This window comes from Nansenia antarctica, assembly GCF_963989245.1.
Source record: "Nansenia antarctica genome assembly, chromosome: 6".
Classification (NCBI taxonomy): Eukaryota; Metazoa; Chordata; class Actinopteri; order Argentiniformes; family Microstomatidae; genus Nansenia; species Nansenia antarctica.
In genome coordinates, this window is record NC_137676.1 from 5,980,894 (window position 1) to 6,003,339 (window position 22,446).

The 22,446-nt window shown below is 44.7% G+C and overlaps 1 protein-coding gene across 1 annotated transcript; it reads left to right on the forward strand.

The window, feature by feature from the left end:
* Positions 1–15,401: 15,401 nt before the first annotated feature.
* On the forward strand, positions 15,402–16,607 carry LOC308159944 (putative G-protein coupled receptor 173; the record flags this gene model as incomplete). Its single annotated transcript, XM_080533773.1, has 1 exon — positions 15,402–16,607. The coding sequence occupies one exon, from the start codon at positions 15,402–15,404 to the stop codon at positions 16,605–16,607; it is 1,206 nt and encodes a 401-aa protein (XP_080389899.1).
* Positions 16,608–22,446: the final 5,839 nt, after the last annotated feature.

The window sequence follows — 22,446 nt, forward strand, 5'->3', positions numbered from 1 at the left end:
AGGCTACTTACTACCGGCTCAGATGTTTCTATTCACATTGGGCCAACTGTGACACAGCGTGACGTCGTTACATAATAAAGGAACTCAAGAGTGGAATGTGACATGGGGCGAATCCATTCAACTTCAGTCAGGCATCGACAACGTGGTCTGTGATAGCCTCTATTATAGATATCACGGCTAAATAGAAATATTCCCACTGTCCCGAGGAGAAGGCGACTCGTCAGTAGAGGTAACATAAAGGAAAAATATAACCATTTTATGATCAGAGGTAAACGATTACATAATTTGATCGAGCCTATGCCTTTAATAGTAGTATAATAATTGTAGCTTTTTTTTTCTTTTTTCTTTTTTCTATTTATACTGGCCTTCTGGGTGGCGTTATTTCTAATATAGCTTATAGGCTATAATTCTTTCCACATTCATTCGGTGACTTCCTTTATTATTTTGGAATAAAGTAATACCTAAAGTGCAGCCTATATGGAGTGGGCGTGTACCCGCCTGGGCCGATCATAACAGAGGGGGGGGGAGTCGCCAGGGTTATACCAAATATATTGGCAAATTCGGGGCACGCTGTGTATCGCTAAAATTAGACGCTTATTCCTGCAGTTCTTACTCGGTCTTCTAAATAAGAAGAACTCTACGCCCCTGAAGAGTTGACGTTAAAGACGCACTCGCACTTCCACTTCCACCTCGATTTCTCCATTGGTGGACATGCCGTGTAACAACACGTCCTGAAACTCCTGAAAGAAGTGTCGGTTCTGTGTGCGTAAAAACGCTGGACCGGTGCTGTTGTGCAAATCCGCACCACTGCCTGGATTATTCTCCCAGACGCCTGGCGTCCGTGTCTTCTGTCCGGTTGCTTGACAAGTTGACAAGACCATATAATAGAACAAAATATGTCTTTCTTAAACATACCCAGCGAGGAAGGTCTATTATTCACCACGGTGAAGACATCAGGCAGATCAGCCGAAGAGGAAGAGGAGGATGAGGAGGACACCGAGGAGGAGGGTGTCCGCCTGCTGCCCAGGTCCTCTCCGGTCCCCCGGAGGCGCGGCCGGTCCATCTACGACGAGACGGCGGAGTACCTGCGGATCCAGGACCAGCTGCCCTCCAGGAGGGTCGCCTTCGCCGACACCACCGGCGACAGAGACCTGGTGGACGTGAAGGAGTTCGTGGCGTTCGACTCGGACGACGAAGACGACGCCGCCCGGTGGGAGGCAGAGGAGGCCAAGTACCGGCCGGTGCACCGTGAGCCCACCTACCGGGTGGTCCCGGAGTTCGCCGTGCCCACCAGCGCCGCCCTGACGCACGCCGTGCACACCGATAAAGTCGCGGTGGAAAGCGTCTCCCCGGTGGAGGACGAGCCCCTGGCGTTCAGCGGGTTTGTCAGAGTCCTCAACGTGTCCTTCGACAAATCGGTGTATGTCCGCTCCACCATGGACGGCTGGGCCACCTACTTTGATTACCCGGCTGATTACGTCCCGGGCTCGAACGACGGGGAGACGGACAGGTTCTCTTTCAAGATCTCTTTCGCGCCGCCGTACGTTACTCACGGGTCTCGTATTGAGTTCGTGGTTCGCTTCGAGACCCCCGAAGGCGATTACTGGGCGAATAACTCTAGGATGAATTATGTGATCACTCTGCTGTTGTCCTACGAAGACGGTTCGCCACAGGTCAGCAGTTGTGATAATGTGGCCGAAAAGAAAAGCATCCTGAAACCGCCCAAAATATACAGGTAAACTCCCTTGACCCTAATTAATAATAATAATTAATTAATAATTAACCCTAATTAACTGACCCTAAGTAAGGCCTATATCATCAAAGCATTTTATTCATCTAATGACATCAGTGTTTTGGGTGGGTGATAGTCTGTCAAACAATGAATGAAATACAAGTAGGCATAATGCAAATGACATTATTTGAAAGACAGATAGGGGGTAATAACTTTCTAGGGCCTTTATCTAATGGACCAGGAAGTCAAATATGAAAGTTGACTTAAAGGGTAGTTCCAGCGCCTTACAGGTGTTGTAGTACCTGCCCAGTGTAAACACTGCAGCTGACTGGAATGGGCTTCATTCTTAAAACCAGTCACCTGTAAAAAATAAAAAAATAAAAAATAAAATAAAATTGGGGGGCATTTATCAGACACCTTCTTCCAAAGCAACTTACAATCAATACATTAAACACTAAGTAAGTGAATCATCTATCTACTAGTCATAGAAGGAAATGTACTCTACGCTCAGGCCAGGGGCCATTGGCAGTTTTTAATTATTATTATTATTATTATTATTAGTTTTTTAAATATTGACACAGGGGAAACAATACAGGGGGGTAGTAGGTGTCTCAGGAGAAACAGAAGAGGGGGTAGTAGATGTCTCAGGAGGGACAGTGGATGGTGTGGTGGGAGGACTTGGTCTCTGTGTCTCCACTCTGAAGCACCCATGGGGAGAAGAGGTGCTTTGCAGAAGGTGCACACACACACACACACACACACACACACACACACACACACACACACACACACACACACACACACACACACACCCCTCTCAAAATGCCAGCTATCCAGGGGTAGGGGAGGGGGATCGAAATAGGATGGGGTAGGTGTCACTTTCAGGCTCTGGCGTATACAGGACTAAGATTTACCCCTGACCTTTCTCTTTGTACGTCTGTATGTGTGTGTGTGTGTGTGGGTGTGTGTGGGGTGTGTGTGCATGTATGTGTTTACGTATGCGGCTTTAATCGAATAGGTCATCTCTCCTGGCTCCCCTCACACCCCTTTAAGCCAGATCTTCAAATCGTCAAATTCGTTGCAGCCCCTCTCTCTTCATTGACAGGATAATATTGCAACGACATGTTTGAAATAAGATTCCACTTCTATTGCAATATGCTGGAAAATATTCTTATTAGAATAGTGCCATTCACACTGTTGCTACACCGCCAAACTTGGTTGATTGACAGTGGATGGCGCACCACAGACCGTCTTTCAACCGCTGCGCCGTATTCTAAAGATCAACAACACGTGAGCTTAGAATTATAAGGTTCTATCTCCATTTAGGGTAGTTCAGAGATATTGAGCGTCAAAGTTTTCACATTCCATTATGTTTTGTGAGATGGAACCTTTGTATTTTATTAATTACTAACTAAAACATTTCAACCTTTTAAAAATAACACCACACAGGCATTAATAAACACCTAATGGATCAGATTATGCAAAAAACTCAATTTTGACCAAAAATGTAGATAGAACCTTATAATTCTAACATCACGAACATCTCAAGCCGACAGATGCCCCGGGTTAACAGTTAACATCTCAGCGCCGTATCTGCTTAGACATCTTATTATCAGGGGAACTCAAGTCAAGATTGGAAATTGGGTTGGATTTATCTTTTGGCATCTTAGATGAAAACACATGATGACGCATGATGTGATGTGCGTAAGCAGTTCGGGGGGTTCAGGCCAAGCACCTCCTAAAGGTCCATAAAAGGGTTGTGTAATGGCTGTCTGGGTTCCGTAGAACGACCAAATGGGTCTTGGCACTATCATTCCATTAAAGCAGCAAAGGGGCGGGGCATGGCCAATGGGCGGGCCAATAAAAAGAGAAGGGGCGGGGGGGCGGGGGGGGCGGGGGCAAGGCACGTCATGGAAACCGTCAAACCCCCAAATAATTAATGGGTTCTGCAGTTAAGGGACCCTGGAACCTCCTGGGTTAAATTGGGTGACTGACTTCTGGGGACCCAGTAGCGAACAGATTCTCAGAGTCAGAGCTTGGGTTATCGAGGTCAAAAGAGAAGAGAGTATGTAGCCTTGAGAACCGATGGTTCTCGAGCCGAATGGCCCTTAGGGATGTACAAGTACGACCCCTGGACATGACGCTGGTATGTCACAGGGTCTTACCTCCAATCCAACCCTTAATGCTGAGTGCCAAGCAGGGAGGCATCGGGTACCATTTTTATAGTCTTTGGTATCACTCGGCCGGGGATCGAACTCACGACCTTCCAATCTCAGGGCAGACACTTTAACCGCAAGGCCACTGAGCTGGATAAAGGTCAAAAGATGACATGTTATTTTCCACTCTCTGTAAGGCTCCTCGTACTGTGTATCACACTGCCACTTAAGATCGTTGTCAACCTTTGAACTCTTGCCAAAGGCAAGCCCCCAACTCTGCTGTGTAAAGAAATGGGAATGATAAAAAATAGAGTTAGGGTCAAATAAAGTTGGACTTATCTTCTTGTAGTCTAGAAAGATATGGAGCTGGATTCGGAGTCGTTATAGGGACCTTTTATGTATGTAAACAAGATTTATGTATTGCCATCAGTCTAAAAGCCTATACAATGTTCCATTTCAGACTGGGTAGTTTGGTATACATGATCCTGCTGCTAAGTGTTAGTTTAAAAGTACTACAAATACCTTATGAACTCGTTCACACTGCGGCTAATGACATTTTTAAGGGGGAACTGAGATGTTTGAGAAGCTATTTCTCTTCTTAATTTTTCCATCTTCTATCATTATGACTGCCAATGGCCACATACCGGTAGTAATAACAGTGTTACTGTGTGTCATGTATCCTCTAAAAACACAATATCAAATCACATTGACATCAAATCAACACTCTTTGAAATAGGATCTTGATCTTGTCTTCACCGCAGTGACATTTGTTTATGGTACAGTATCTCTTCTCTCCATTTTAGTATGGAGGGTGTTGATGACCTTGAAGACTTCACAGACAACGATGAAGGTAACTGCATGACTGCATGTGGTAGACTTGGTCTGTAAACAAACTTGATATGCTATTAAGAATCTCCAGCCAGACATAGCAACCATATTACTACAAATCTTATTTTTTTCAGAAGACCAGGAGATTGCTGACCTGCAGCTGGGGGTTGAGAGGCCCACTCCTGTTCCTCTTGTTTGCCCCGTCATTGTTCCTCCAGAGATCGACGTAGAGGTAAGAGTGTCTATATCAGCATTATGGACTTGAAAAGGAAATATTTGTATACCAATTATTTTGATTTAGATTATTTTGAAATCTAAAATTGTGTGGGTATTTCTTTTTGCTCAGTCCAGCACCTGGAAACGTTTGGATAAGTACATTCCGTAAAAAAAAAAAACGTGTGAAAAACTGGAAGAAGTGGAATTCACAGACGTTTTAGAAACCCTGCTATCATTAGGATATAGAGAATACAACACCACAGAAACTAGTTACAATAATTAACAATAATCAATATCAAAAAAAGTTTTATTTATACAATTCGAAGAGAAAATCCGCATTTTATGAATGAATGAATGGACTTTATTGTCATTGCTACAGTACCTGTACCAAACAACGAAATTTACTATTTACTATTCCCATCAGAAAATGTTCTACTGGCCCTTAACTTTGCATGCAATCATAAATAAGACTGTACTAAGTTCACCCTTCAACACTAATGTGTATCCAGTTAAAATTAATTCTTAAAACAGTTTTCTTGTTTTGTTTTGTTTTGTCAACGATTTTGCTGTTTGTTGATCACAGCTCAGTGAAGCTTCGGCAACAACTTAGGTAACGTGCTCGCTGCTAGCTGTAAACTGCATGAGTTGCTAACGCGATTCGTACCATTTGTCTTTCTTACTGTGTATTTGCATCGTTTGCATCTGTTTTTTGAGTTTCTTTTCTAATTATTAAGTGTTCACTTCTAATTTCTCCTCCTGTTTGCGTTTCGTTTGTTAACATTTCATAACATAATGAACAATTTCCATACTTGGGGAGGGGGGTGTGGGGTGTCCCTCCTCACTTTACCTTTAACACTTAATCAGCCGTGACGCGTCATTTGACCCCTGTGAGTAAAACAAATGTTTATATCTTTGCACTTGATAACATTTCAGGACCCTCCTTTCATGAGTTTTCCTCGATATGTGCGTTCTACCACCCAGTATCCTTACATTTTCAAAATCACATCAGGATAAGCTAGTATAAAGCTAATTTGCCGTTTTTCTGTGTAGGAAGCAGGCTAATTTACAAGCGGCCAACTAGTGGTCGTTGTGTGTAAATAGCAGCTTGAGTATTGTCATTTGACCCGTGAGGCGGCTCTCTTTAGTAGGTAAAAAGGCACGGCTGTTCTAGTGTTAAAGAAAGTGAAATTGAAGTTCCATGTTACACAAGGAAAGGCATTTATATGGTTGCATGTACTGTAACATATTATCTGGTCATTGTGAAATGTTCTCTGTTTTTCAACATACAGACAGTTGTATTTTGCACAATTTCTTCTAATGAACTTACTGTACATGGGTCCTATAGACATACGTTGGACCTTGAGGAGGCTCAAGTATACTTCACAGCCTTTTAGGACATCATCATGTCATCAGCATGGAATTAAACCTCAAGAAAAGCATCTGTATGCATCGGAATGCTTTTTCTCTGTCTCTGGGTGATGTTTACATTGTGTAACACGATTTGGACTTGTTGCTTTGTCGTGCCTCAACTCTCCTATGCCTGTCACTGTTGTTTTTTTCTCACATCTATTTTCTTCCTATAGATTGCTGCTGATGACGCCCTCCGTTCTCCTCTCCCAGCCAACCCAGACCTTCCATCCACCGACGAAACACTGTCCAGTGTCACTGTGTCCCTGGGTGAACAACAGACACCCTATGTATCTTGTACAACCACCACATCACAAACCCATGAAGCGCAAACTGTAGCATGCCTAACCATCGAACCTCTTCAAGAAACTGAGCTAGAACCTCTACCGGAACAGCACTGTGAATTAGATGACCATATTCAGGAGGAGACTAAGGAAAGTAGTCCCTCCACACCCCCTCTCGCTCCACTCCTATTCCCACCCCCCAGCAGTATGTCCCAAGCCTCAGACGGTGAGGAGGAGGAGGAGGGAGGAACCCCCAACCTGAGTCACTCAGAACCTGACACTGATCCAGACCCGCCTTACACAGAGATCCAATTGCACGTGCCTTCGCTGAAAGACCTCACTAATGTGTGGTCGCCTCCCACAATTCCGGATGTGGAGCGGGAGCAGGTGAAACAGGGGTCAAAGGAAGAGGAGGAAGAACAGGGGTCAAAGCAAGAGGAGGAAGGACAGGGGTCAAAGGAAGAGGAGGAAGGACAGGGGTCAAAGCAAGAGGAGGAAGGACAGGGGTCAAAGCAAGAGGAGGAAGGACAGGGGTCAAAGCAAGAGGAGGAAGGACAGGGGTCAAAGCAAGAGGAGGAAGGACAGGGGTCAAAGCAAGAGGAGGAAGGACAGGGGTCAAAGGAAGAGGAGGAAGATCAGGGGTCAGAGGAAGAGGAGGAAGCTCAGAGGCAGGAGGCGGAGACAGAGAAGGTACACAAGATGTCTTTCATAATACAGGAGCCAGCCATTAGCTCCACAAGTCGGCCTCTGGATCGTTTAGTTCCTGACCGCTGTGAGCACAGAGCTAAGATAGAGGATAGCCCACACAGAGAGATTCCCCCTGGCATTATCCCACCTCCCCCTGATGAAACTGACACCGAGCTGACCTCGAAGGGCGATGACGACAAGGTCAAAGAAGAGGAAGTCCTCACGGAGACAGGGCCCAGTTTGGAGAACTCCCAAGCCGGTGGAGAGGAGGTCCCCGTCGGTTTAGCGGCCACCTGCCTGTGGCCCCCTCACAAAGTGACACACCATGGGCCGACGGGGGAGGACAGGTCGACCAGGTACTCTCTCGAGCCGCACGCCGGCCCAACGTCCCTCTCTGCTGGGTCTCACCAGCGCTTCGGGCGAGAGGTTGCAGCTGAGCTGAGCGAACTAGTCGCTGCGCTCGAAGATGACTCCAGCAGTTCTACCCCACAGCAGGGAGAGAGCACAGCATTTTCACACACATCCTCCGCCGGTTTAGAGAGTTCAGCTGCGAATGAAACTGTTCCTCCACCTGGATTCCCAGACGGCACCTCAGTGTTGGCGGCTTTCACAGAGGTGAAGACCTCCACGACCCAAGATGATTCTCTCAGTCCAAATCAAGATGGTGCTATGTCGGTCAAAGAGGGGGATGAGGACAAAGAGTCTCTCAGTGTTCCCTCTGACCAGACCTGGAAGAGGACTGTGATTCCATCCATCGTCTTACTTGGAGCGGCCGTCTTTCTCACCGCCGGGTTCCATGACCCCAGCGTCTTCCCCATCTTGGCACTATTCCTCGTTTTGCTCTGCTTTTGATTTTCCTCTTTCCAAAGTGACTTTGAACCCATTTTTTCTTCCTGCAAAGTGCCTTTTCATGATTCCAAAAAAAACAAACAAACAAGTGTTACAAGTGCAAGTGGTGTTCCTGCTGTTTTATTTATCTGTGCCTGCATGAGTGTGGAGATGTTTTGTAGGCTGTACGTTGTTGGTGTATGTTTGTATATTTCTCCATGTCAATTACAAGGCCGAGAGAAGTTGCAATGGAATTTGCAGTGTCGTTAGACTCTTAGAATGTTAAAGGCTTCCAAGAGAGTTCGTCATTTCATGCGTTCATGAATTCACTCTGGAAATCTGATCAGCACTCATGGAATGCCTCTTGTACAATCAAATTACGTAAATTACAAATTACGTCCCTTTATGACGCTGATCCCAGTGTGTGCTCCGGCGCTCTCAGAGCGAATTTACGTACGCAGACCCTGTAGGGGAACTCTTTCAAGAACCCATTTGGGTGCCGTGTAGAACCTTTTGGATTCCATGTAGAACCCTTTTGTGTTCCATTTAGAACTCTCTGTGGAAAGGGTTAGACATGGTACCAAAAAGGGTTCCACTACAGACAAACAAAGAACACCCTTTTGTACCTTTTTTCTAAGAGTGTAGAATTTGTGTAGAAAATGTTGAAGACTATTCTCAAGGGGCAATCAGGGATTTAAACAATAACAATGCCGTCTCTCACCACTTTATTTTACTGCAACCAATTTATTTAGTGCAATGTTTACTGACACAATGCATACAAGACTTGTGTTTTGGATTGAATTGGATGAATGCCAGAGTAGGATACAACAACGACTTATGTTATGGATTTAACGTGTTAGACGTAAGCAAGTAACATGATTTGTGAATGGATTTTCATCAGGTTACAAGGGAAGGTAGGCTATTTAATTGTGAATTGTTCCTGCTGAGCTCCTGTGTGTGTGATTAGGCTACTTAGCGTAGTGTATGCGAGCCCTAACTTAGTAAAAAAATACTTCTGCAACACATTTGCTTTACACTTTAGTGTGTGTGTCAGAAATACTTTGATGGTCTGAGTAAGTTAGCTGTTGGATGCTAATCAAAGTTACACAACGTTGCCAAGCAAAGGAAATTCCTGCAGTTTGACCATTTCTTTTTCACAAAAAACATTTATTTTTGTATCGTTAAACTAACACTGTGAACGTTATTCACATTGTTAGCGTTAGCTAGTGTTAACGCTAACAATGCTTAGCGTTGTCCTCATCTTGTCCTCATCTGCAGTTTTGTCACAGAGAGTTGGTATTGAATGCTGTTTCAGGAAAAGTTGCGTGGCCAGTCCTACTTTGTACTGACCCAGGTTGGAAAAGCAGTCAGACACAAAATGGTTAGCACACACATACACATTTTTGCTAACTGTAGCTGGGATGTTGGCATCAAAAATAAACTTTACCCACCCAGCTCTTCTGTCCTCTGAGGGCCGATGTAGCGGTCAGATTTGTGCTGGTCTGTGTAGCCAACAACTGAGCAGTTTCCATGCTTAGCCCTTAGCTTTGACGTAATCCTAACTGGTCCGATGAAAAGAATGGTGAAACTTTGCTACGGTTATTTAGTTCTCAAGCCAGGGGCGGAGGTACTCAGATGGTACAGAAGGAGACCCTAGCTGATGTAGGCAGGGGCAGCCAATATGAATGGCTTGTTGAATCGCATGTTTTCTGAAATAGGCAACCCACAAAACACTGACTGGGCTGTTTTATTTCACAGTGTGTGTGTGTGTTAGTAGGCCCATCAGGGACCCAAATGTGGGTGCACAAGCACTGAAAAGGTCAGTTTTTCATAATATGGGACCTTTAACCATATTGTGCAGCAATAAAGTGTGTCTTTACAATTACAAACAAGCTTATATTTTGGGGGGTTCTGATGGTGTGAGACAGTTGAACTAATCTCATGAGGCATTTATACTGTAAGTTTAAGAGTCAATGGCTGGTACACTTAAATTCAAACATGTATATACCGGAACAATCCCAGATTGCCCCTTTAATGGTAAGAGCAAAGGCTAGCTGGTCTTGAAATTATAAGAATTATTTATTTATTAATTAATTAATTAATAATAATTATACAAAATACATACAGTATGTTATAGTTTGTGTCTTGTCATGTTGTAGAAATATGAGTAACACACATACTGTACATCAAGTTCCTCATAAACCCTTGTAGCACTGTAATTACTCCAGTAACACCGTATTACGGCTATCTGGAACATATTGTTACTGACTAATTATATATTTTTAATTGCAGTGTAATGGAGTTATGCTACCCCATCCCAATAAATGAATTGAATAATTACAGAGTTAAATAGGTTTGTTACAACATGTTAATAATACTGTGTTGTCCTAACACCAGTGTTACACAGTAATAGCCGATGTTATGTATAATTCAAGATTATTATAATAAGTTTAGTTAGTTATGCTGCCATGTTATTTATTCATTTTTGGAGAACATGACAGAGCGAGCCATGCAGTGTGTGCTTAAAGAGGCAGTCTGGGATTGGTGCATCCATTTTGGGACTTTGAATATTATACAAGACCTTTTTTGCAGCGTCACTTCCTGAATGTAGCCCCAAAAAAAAACTTCATATTTCATGTCAGGTTTGTGTATGAAACATTGTACGAAAGTAGGTAATGATACTGTACAGTACATATTTCTGCTTTAATTTTACACTTGGAGGATGATATTTTCCCAATGATTTTATGACCTCCATTCATAATACTTCATTGTATCTCAGAAATAAGTATTGCTGGAAAAGCAGCGGCCGATTACGAAAGTATGAGCAGGTGCCTTGAATAAGAATGAAAGGTGAAAGCAGGTTGATATGACAGGTTGATATGACAGGTGATATGACAGGTGTCATTTGTGTTCCGATACATGCAGTCGTCATGTGTTCTGTTGTGCCAATAATGTAGTAACTGTTCTGTTGTCAATGGTTACATGACTGTTCATGCAGGCGGTACAGCTGTGTAGTTTCTACAGCACTATAGATTGACACAAACAGTACAGTACGTTTTTATTTTTCTAGATGACTTGAAGTTTACATTGAAATTATACATCAAATGATGTTTGAAGTGATATTTGTGTTTGCAGTGTATGTATGCATAGATAGATATGTATGTATGTGTGTGTGTGTGTGTGTGTGTGTGTGTGTCTGTGTCTGTGTGTGTGTGTGTGTGTGTGTGTGTGTGTGTGTGCGTGTGCGAGTGTGTGTCTATGCATGGTGTGTACATAGCCCATAAAATCAGATTTAAAAAAGAAACTTGGCTTTCTTTCTTTTCTTTTTCCTTATCAACAGTCCATAGACATGCACAAAACTGAATGTATGGCAATGATGTTTAGGTGATACTCTTTAGGTGTTTTGCCATAGACTGTAAGATCTGGTACCTCTGGACCAGAGTAACAGTTGAAAAACCAACCACACTCAGAGACATATATTATAGCAAATCATATGATACGTTGTAATAGGCCTATCAGTTAAAGACGTTGTCAAAGGAGGCTTAAGAACTACCACTAGGCCTTTAAATAAGGGTTTTCAGCCTCAGTCCGAGACCAGAGGGCATGCAGGCACACAGGCACGGGATTAAACAGAAATATCCTTGGGCAACATGAGACGCTGATATTACCCAAAAGGTCATGCATTGCATTGAAGCCACGGTGTCATGTACAGAGGCGCACGGAGTCACCATTGTAAGCTGAGATCAGAGTTTAAAAGGCCGACAATTCTCCATAGGAAAGCCCCAGTAAAAGCTTTAGTAAGTTGGCTGCCGACACGAGAAGACAATTCTGTCTTTATTTCTTTTTTTAGAATGCTTGCTAATACTGTATACATATACAGTCTATTTCAGTGCAGTTCTAACTTCTATTACACAAACAATCTAGATTGATTGTTCGGTTATTGAGATGATTGAAGGATTAGTGTATTATCTTATACCTAAAAATAGATAGGCTTACAGTCAGTAACCACACTATAAATATTAAACCTTTATTCAGGCAGGAGATCCTACTGAGTTTGAGGTCTCTTGTTCGAGGAGGAGCCCTGCTCACAAACATGGAACAATCAAATGTATATTGAAAATAACAAACATAGTACAGTTCATTATTTACAAATCAATTACAACAACAATTTACACAATAATAATAAATTAAAACACGTACATTCCTCAGATGGCAGATCCTTTATCAAGGTCTTACATTGTCCAAGTGACACAAGATAATCTAGTACGATCAAACGTTTTTTAAGGTCGTTCCTAAAATGTTCCTTTCTTCGATCATCCACTGTTGAAGTCTTCCTTGGCCTACCAGTCCATTGATTGCTGAGCTCACCAATGCTTTCTTTCTTGTTTAATGATGTTACACCAATCTGAAAAAACTAAATTGAATTAAAGCTGAGAATTTACTTTAACATCATAGTAATAGTGTTGGAGTATAGTGCAGACAGTGGCCTCTATATGGAGGGCAGAGCACTGTAGCTATAGTTCAGACGAAATACGTGGAATTTAAATAAAGTTACTCCATTCATTTCTGTCAGGGCCCCCTAGCACTATTACAAAGACTGAAACTGTATCTAATGTTATTATGTAATGTAATGTTTATGTGAGGTGATACCTCTATTAACAATTTATTTGTGGCTTAGAATAAAGTCATGCTTTTGATTTTTTGGGGGGATGCTATTTTAGTCAAATGAGCTTTTCATGTCGACCCCCTCTCCCCCTTTCATCTCTCTCCCTCTCTCCCTCCCTCCCTCTCTCCCTCCCTCCCTCTCTCCCTCCCTCCCTCCCTCCCTCCCTCCCTCCCTCCCTCCCTCCCTCCCTCCCTCCCTCCCTCCCTCCCTCCTCCTCTGTCTCTCTCCCGAGTAGATACGACGCACTCCGCAAACACTCGAACAGCTTCCAAGCAAGAAGCCATTTAATTGGGTTACTTTAAAAAAAAGAATGCATTAAAACAGCCACACGTTTTGAGTTTAATTTTGGGAAATAGAGTACACTGCGCGATATGAACTGGATGTTTTCATTTTCAATCTGAAAATGGTTATCTTTTTTTTGTTTAAAGGCAAATAATATGATGGGCTTTGCCTTCGCCGGACAGCTAAACAAAGACTGCAAATAACTGTTCTCGGTAAATGTAGTATAACATTATAATGAAAACAACGATGTGCCGAGGCTGTGTTTGAGGACTGTTATCGAAAGACCGCTGTGGATATGCGTCAAGAAAATATTCGTTGAGGAAAAGTCTTTTCTTTTTTCCTTGCGTCTGTGGGTGGGTATATAGGCTGTGGAAATCTGACATCATTTTTGGTACAGAACAATATTTATCCCGTCTGCGAATTGACTCGACTTCATGCGCCAATAATATATCCCGAGTTTCAAGAAAAACTACACGAAAAGCCTCGGAAAAGAAAAAACGATATAGCCTATAATATCCTTTTGGTCAAATTAAGTTGTTCAAGGGGGGGATGCTGAATACTAGGCTACCTGTGGTTCAACCCAACCGCTCAGAGGACATTATGGATGGGCTTTTTCATTACAAGATATATTTGAGAATGTAGGCCTATTTGTTTTTTCTTCCTCTCGTGTAAACAGTGCTCTCGGACGGAGATATCCTGCCATTTACAAAACAAAAACAGCAGAATATGTCGCTTTACATTTTTTTTGTATATCTCTTTTTGACAAACTGAAGCATTTCTATTCCAGTGATGACGGGTGAGTTATTTATCTAGGCGACGTGAGGCGACGGTGACACCTGTTCATCCTTTATTCTGGATGTTTACAGCCGACGATTTGACATAAGAGCGACTGTCAGTGTATCAAATAAGTGTTTTTATGTGTGGGTAGATCTAGCATATAGTTTTTCTGAAGGAATGATGGGCATAATTCGTTGCCATGGCCTACATGGCATTTAAATGACATAACAAGTGTTATTTTGATGGTTTAGACTAGAGTTAGGTGTGGGGGTATTATAGGCTATGCAGAAATGTCATTGTCCCACCTGTCAAAGGAAATCTGAAGTCCCTGCATGCAAGCTCATCAAATTTCACAAAACAGAAATAATACCATAGTCATTTCAATCCCAACGCAAGATTGACAGTATTTTGTATGTGTTTGTTTGTTTATGTCGTCTGTACAACCTGACAGGCATCAGACATCTGTCTTGTCTCTCACTCACTCACTCACTCACTCACTCACTCACTCACTCACTCACTCACACACACACACACACACACACACACACACACACACACACACACACACCGACACACACACACACACACACCGACACCGACACACACACACACACACACACACACACACACACACACACCGACACACACACACACACCGACACACACACACACACACACACACACCGACACACACACACACACACACACACACACACACACACACACACACACACACACAGGTTGCATCACACAACAGTTTCTTTTAGCTTTCGAAATATGAATGAGTTTGTTGGACTGGAGTAATGCTGTGTCTGTCTCATACTATCTACTTGACGTCTCTGCTCTGCTCCATCCATCCCTTGTACACCCCCACGAATGCACTCAAACACCCACACTTGCACAAAGTATGTGAGCTGTTGTATCTTAGCAACGGGCAAGGTAATTACTGAGAGAGCCAAGGAGCTGGTATGCTGGAGCTGCTGATCTGATCCCAGCCACAGAAAGACAGAAAGGCGGAGATTTCCACAGTGTTGCCTATCACCCGCTTATAGGAGGCCATGTTTTTTGTTTTCTTCAGGGTTTTTTTCTTTTAATGGATACGAATGTGCTGGTGATCTGATGGATGTATTATGTTTTGCTGTTTTGCTGATGATCACTCTCTCTCTCTCTCTCTCTCTCTGCCCTGAATGGTACTACTGTCAATGGTCAAATCTGCTATGAGCCTCCTGCAGTTTATGTGAGTATCTTTATTATTATCATTATTATTATTATTATCATCCGTTTTTATATTCACAGGTGGTGATGGCAGTGGAAAGAGGAAGGATGAGTCTGTGAAGTAATAATGGATCACCACAGCCTCCTGTAAAACAACTGGGGAAGGCAACCAACCCAGACAGGAGAGAAAGAGAGAGAGGAAGGCTTTTCGAGGGGGAAAGTCGGAAGAGTGGAGTCGACCGGTCCGTAGACAGCAGAGAGAGAGAGAGAGAGAGAGAGAGAGAGAGAGAGAGAGACACAACCACAGAGCTGGAGGGTGAGGGATGGCTAACCTGAGCTTTGGCATCGATGGTCCTGGGAGTCTGCTGGCCGTGTTGGCGTCGCAGCACGGCCTGGCGAGAGGCAGCAGCAGCAGCAGTAGCGGCGGCGGCGGCAACGGTGGAGGCATCTCGGCCTCAGCTGTGCCCTCCTACGCTAAGCTGTTCTTCTTAGGCCTGATCATCTGCGTCAGCCTGGCGGGCAACCTGCTGGTGTGTCTGCTTGTCCTCCGGGACCGGGCCCTCCACAAGGCGCCCTACTTCTTCCTCCTGGACCTGTGCCTGGCGGACGCCGTCCGCTCCGCCGCCTGCTTCCCCTTCGTCCTGGTGTCCGTGCACAGCGGCTCGGCCTGGACCTACAGCGCGCTGAGCTGCAAGGTGGCGGCATTCATGGCCGTGCTGTTCTGCTTCCACGCCGCCTTCACGCTGTTCTGCGTGGCGGTCACCCGCTACCTGGCCATCGCCCACCACCGCTTCTACGCCAAGCGGATGACCGTGTGGACCTGCGGCGCCGTCATCTGCATGGTGTGGACCCTGGCCATCGCCATGGCGTTCCCGCCCGTCTTCGACGTGGGCACGTACAAGTTCATCCGCGACGAGGACCAGTGCATTTTCGAGCACCGCTACCTCAAGACCAACGACACACTGGGTTTCATGCTCATGCTGGCCGTGGTGGTCCTGGCCACGCACGGCTTCTACGCCAAGCTCCTGCTCTTCGAGTACCGGCACCGCAAGATGAAGCCCGTCCAGCTGGTGCCAGCCATCAGCCAGAACTGGACTTTCCACGGGCCCGGAGCCACGGGTCAGGCCGCGGCCAATTGGATCGCAGGGTTCGGGCGGGGTCCCATGCCGCCCACTCTGCTGGGCATCAGGCAGAATTTGCACACCCAGCACCGGCGTCTGCTCGGCATGGAGGAAGTGAGGGCGGAGAGGATGCTGGGTAGGATGTTCTACACCGTCACCCTTCTCTTCCTGGTGCTCTGGGCACCCTACATAGTGGCCTGCTTCTGGAGGGTGTTTGTGAGATCCTGCTCCATCCCGCACAGGTACCTCTCGATCACCGTGTGGATGAGCTTCGCCCAGGCAGGGGTCAACCCCATCTTCTGTCTGCTCCTTAACGAGGACCTGCGGAAGGTGCTGAGGGCCCACCTGCCCGCCTACTGGAGGACTAAGCAACACCTGCCTCACGATGAGCCTTATTGCATCATGTGATGGGGGGGTGTGTGGGACGGGGGGGGCTGGGGCAGGGTGGGCGTCTTTTGTGAGGAGGCGAAATGATTCATGTCAAGTTGACGGGGGCATATAGGGAGATATGTGAGTAATGTATTATATAATGCAACCTCATTCAGAGTCTAATATTGGTTTGTAAATTTACAGAAAAATAGAAAGACTGTTTGTTTTGTTTTTCCTCTCTGCCCTGTTTTAAAGGCAACAAATCCAATCATAACGTCACAATGAAATCTTGAATTGTGTGTGTGTGTGTGTGTGTGTGTGTGTGCGTGTGCGTGAACGAGAGATTAGTCCACTCTATAATCACACACAAATGAAGAGTACAACTGAAAAGCTCAAATCCTTTTCTCATTTTTGTTACAGTTGAGAATTAAGTGGGGTTTATTTGTATTTCCACCCCACGAAGGGATGATAAACACAGGATTCATCAAAGCAACAATATAAGCATACACAGTAATAATTATAACCGATGCCATTTTAAGACTCTATGCCATGGCCTTACACTGTTTGGAATGGAGACACTAATCCTAACCCTAACAGTCATGGGGATAGGTTAGCTACTGTCTGTGTCAGGGGAGGCTGGTGGAGGTAGAAATCGGAGGCTCATTTTAAACGCATGAACGGAATGAGGAATGGTATCAAACATGTGTGCATTAGAATTAACCCGTCCTACGATTTCTACCTCCGCCGGCCTCCGCTGATCTGTATGTAACTGAAGCTATCACACAAGTAAACACACAGGATTGAATTAAGGGATAATACCGGTAATACGTTTTGGTGGATTATTCTGATGTTTGTTTATAAGATGTAAGGCTACTGATTTTGAATAGTTTTCACACTACAGCTGATTTTTTTCTCAGAGGATTCTTAAACCACCCCTGGAGCCTTCTTCTGTACGTACACGTGGTTCAAAAGAGACTGGAAACATCAAGTGGATATATTTGTTTCTTTTACCCTTCCCGACATGCTTGTTTATGTGTCTTTATACGGTACCTAATGTTGGACTTTGGTTGGGTTTGTTGGTATTAAACAAAAATGCCTGTTTGACTTTTTGTAAACAGAAGAGTTTAAAGGAAGGTACTATTTTCTACAAATGAATTATGACTATGTTTCATAATGTACAGACTACAATCTCATGTTGTCAAGACATGACACAAATATTCCTGCTCATGGTGTTTTTATTAAACTTGTACTGTATGTACTGTATGTGTGTGCGTACACGTGTGAGAAAAGATGAGAAGATCGTTAGAAGAAGGTCATTATTACTAGGTTCAATGAAATTAACACGTTCAGGACATTATTAGCTTTTTTTATGGCTAAGAATGATATACTCCTAACAGTAATTGCATCTGTGGTGCACGATCAATGGGTTCTTTGATGGAGGGGAATGTTTTCCCTTCATCTGATGTTCAAGGTACTGGTTAGCTGAAACTATGCAGTGTGATAATGGTTCAGAGTGAAAACATACATTGGGATTCACCTCACGTGCACTGTAACATGACCCATAGGATTTCATATGACCCCAATGATGGTGGATTTTATGAAGTTGAATCAGATTCAATTGAATCAGTTGGCAAACAGCCTAGACACATTTAAGAGTTACACCTCCTGGGAATGCAGAAAGTATAAAGGTTGAGTTGTTCTATAGATTATATCCTCTTTTTTTTTTTAGGGCATTTCTGCTTTATCGGGATAGAGACAGTAGAGATTGACAGGAAGTATGGGTGAGAGAGAGAGGAGGGATGACATGCAGGATATATCAATGTACCAGGGACCCTGTGATTACGTGGCATGCACATTAGTGAGCTATGCCACCCAGGCACCCTGAGTTATTCGATTATTAGCGTCCTACATTCAGTGATATGGCACCAACCATCAACCTTCGATGCAACCTGGACAGGAGGATGTGTCCTCTATTTAATATAGGCCACTAATGACTTGTAATGTATTTTTTTGGGTTATGCAGACGGTTTTGATTGATCTCCAGCATGGCACTTACTAGAAATATAAATACTAGCCTATATTATACTGTATCCATCAGCAGTTTTATGTTTGCTAAAGGAAGTGGCTACATACTGTATTAGTTCAGGCTTAAAACACAATATGAAAAACGCTATATAACACAATGTCAATAACAAACAAACCATATTGGCCTCAATTACACCATGCAGCAAAATACATTGTTATAGCTTATATCAGACTGGACAGTTCACTCTCCGCTCCCTCGGCTATTAGCTTTAGCCACTGAAGATGCACGCGGACCTGGCCGGGAAACATTGTGGTCCTGGAGGGAACTGGTCATCACCCGTCTCACTGAAAGCTTATGAGGAGGATACATGTACCGGTACGTAAGTCACGTTTTTGTTTGTATTTTTGGCTGGCAAATCATAGTCGGCCATTAGGCCTAGGCCACGTTCGCATTGCAGGCTTTTTGTGGGAGTTGGGCATCTAATTTGCTGAAGTTGTTGGTTTCGGACACAGGAGACATGGCAGTCTGGTTTGAACTGGTTTGATACTTGGTTTGTTCACAGGCTTAGGCCTCGAGAGACTAGGTGTAAAAAGTGTACCTGCAGCCAGAGAGTCCAACTGATTATCCACCCAGCAGGGCAGTACACAGCACTCAAGTTGAGGGGGGATGAGGAGGGATGGCATCCCCTCTGAAATAAAAAAACTGTAAAAATCATCCCCCTTCTAAAACTGCCATCCCCCCCTTTCCATACCTTATGTCATTTTATCAATGAACGTGGTATTACTGCTATTTCAACATTTAGATTTGCACATATTGAGTAAAATACTGTGGGCGAGGGGGGGGGCACGCACACATGCGATGACATTTTTACCAAGTCACTGACACTGAAGTCACTGACGCTGTGGGGATGCTAAAATTGTCCCCATATGATAAAATCCACCATCCCCCCTGATTTTCTTTTACAACTTGAGTACTGAGTATATGGGATGCTTGGGACGGACCAACTCTGACATCACCCCATTGAAGTTGAGATTTAGGTTAAGGTTAACCTAAGGCCTTTAAGGTTAGGGTGAGGTTAGGGTTGTCATTGCACAGAGTAAAATGAAATGTATTTTTTGCTCTAGGCACAGAGTCAGCCACAGTCAACGTGCCTGGAGCAATTCGAGGTTAAGTGCCTTGCTCAAGGGCACAACGGCAGTGGTATGCACAGATATGCCAGCAACCCTCCAGTCACCAGCTCACATGTAGCTCCCTCCTGAGGCGAGGATCGAACCAGCGACCTTACGATTGGTAGCTAGCATCTGCCCAATGCTAGCGCTCATTGTACGAAAGTGTGTGCTCTATAGTGTTTTAAATCATAGATAAAGAACATACAGTAAGTCCTTGAGGGCCTTAGTATTGGGTTGGTTTCCATGGTATCTAAACAATAGATTGACTGCTTACTTCTCGTTTGCAGAAGTTCACTATAACAATGGATATTACTTTGAAGAACAAGAACAAGAGACTGCGCCGACCAGCTGGCCGGGGTCTTCACCAACATCTTTAACCAGTCCCTGTCCCAGGCCACCGTCCCACCCTGCCTGAAAACCTCAACTATCATCCCAGTCCCGAAGAAAAGCACGGTGAGCTGCCTAAACGACTACCGCCCGGTGGCACTCACACCAATCATCATGAAGTGCTTCGAGAAACTAGTCCGGGCCCACATACTCACACGCCTCCCGCCCAACCTGGATCCATACCAGTTCGCCTACAGAGCCCACAGGTCCACAGAGGACGCCATAGCGACGACTCTCCACGCCACTCTATCCCACCTGGAGAGGGGAAACAGCTACGCGAGACTGCTCTTCGTGGACTTCAGCTCCGCCTTTAACACCATCCTTCCAGACAGGCTAGTGACCAAACTACTAGACCTGGGTCTATCACACTCTATATGTGCGTGGATCAAGGACTTCCTGACCGACCGCCCCCAGAGGGTGCGGGTGGGCCCCCACACCTCCACAGCCCTCAGCCTCAGCACTGGGTCACCCCAGGGCTGCGTGCTAAGCCCCATCCTCTACAACCTCTACACCCACGACTTCACCCCCATCCACCCCAGCAACTACATCGTAAAGTTTGCAGACGACACCACCGTGGTGGGATGCATCTCGGGGGGGGACGAGGCGGCGTACAGGGATGAGGTAGAGCAATTGAGCAAGCTGTGCAAGGTTAACAACCTGCTGCTAAACAAGTCAAAGACCCAGGAATTCATCGTAGACTTCAGGAGGAAAAAGTCTGAGATCCTGCCCCTGCTCATCGACGGAGAGAGCGTGGAGATAGTCTCAACCCTCCGATTCCTGGGACACAACATGCGGGATGACCTGGCCTGGAAGGACAACACTAAAGGCACCATCAAGAGGGCACAACAGCGGCTATACACCCTGAGATGCCTCAGGAAACAACACAACAAGAAGGAGATACTGGTGGCCTTCTACCACGGCGCAGTGGAGAGCATCCTCACCTTCGGCATCTCCAACTGGTTCCACAGCTGCACAACAGCGGAGAGAAACGAGCTACAGAGAGTCGTGAGAACAGCACAGAAGATCACCGGCGCCCCCCTCCCCTCTCTGGAGGAGCTGAACAAAACACGCTGTCTCAGGAGGGCCTCCAAGATCTCCAAGGACCCGACCCACCCTGGGCACGAACACTTTGTCAAGCTGCCCTCGAACAGGAGGTACAGGACCCCGGCCGCTAAGAAAAACAGACTGAAGAACAGCTTCTACCACAGGGCCGTCAAGGCCCTGAACACAGAAAAGGCCTAAGTTCTGGGCCCAGGACAGTCCGGACGGATACTATGGCAGCTAGTGCTGAGGCACAAACATGTACATTTTCAAGCCTGCAAACTGTGACACTTTAAAATAATGTGAAAAAATACTTTCTTGTGCAATATGACAACCCTAGTTGACTATCTGTGCAGTATAGTACAGTGGATTGTGTACATAGCCTTTATTGATGTAAACCAGCTCCTTACCTTCTTGTGATTTTATGCATCTATGCTTTTTCTAAAATGTGTTTCTTTTTCCTTTCCTAAACACCAGGGGAGCCTCCCCTCCTAAATTTCGTTGTTTGGTACCTGTACTGTAGCAATGACAAATAAAGTCTATCTAATAACAACAAAAACAACAGCATTTGACGGAGAGAACCAGCTATTTTTCTGGCTCCTGTCTAACTCTCTGTCTAAGATGGAGCAACTGAGGTTTGGTCCGCCCAGCGCGCCACAGGACGCCAAGGAAACCGGTGGGTGGGTCAGGAGCTGTCAAGAGCTTTGAGGTCAAGATAAAGAAGCACAGCATGGGGCGCTTAGGTGGCGTAGCGGGTTAAGTGCTGACCATGTACCGCAGGGATCCCGGTTCGATTCCAGCCGCGGACATATCCTGCATGTCATCCCTTCTCTCTCTCTCAACCATCCTTCCTGTTGTAATCTTCACTATATCTGTCATTAAAAAGAAAAATATGAGTGGGACTGCCCCACTCAGAAAAAAAATAAAAAGAGCTTTGAGCTCAAGATAAAGAAGCCTTATTACAGGCAACAATGCCTGCCCCTGCAATGTGAAACAGTGGATTTTTTGATAAAAGGGAAAAAACTGATCAAATACATAGACAAAATACTAGTACTTAATATAAGTCGCTTTGAATAAAAGTATCTGCCAAATGAATTACATTTAAAACATTTTATATGTGAGTTGGAAAACATCACATTTAAACATTTCACAAAGTCTGCTCAATCTGAGTATGTGTCCCCACCATCTGTCGAAGGAGACTAATGTGAAAAAGATGTGTTTTGACATAAAAACACAGAAATAAAATACAATGTTG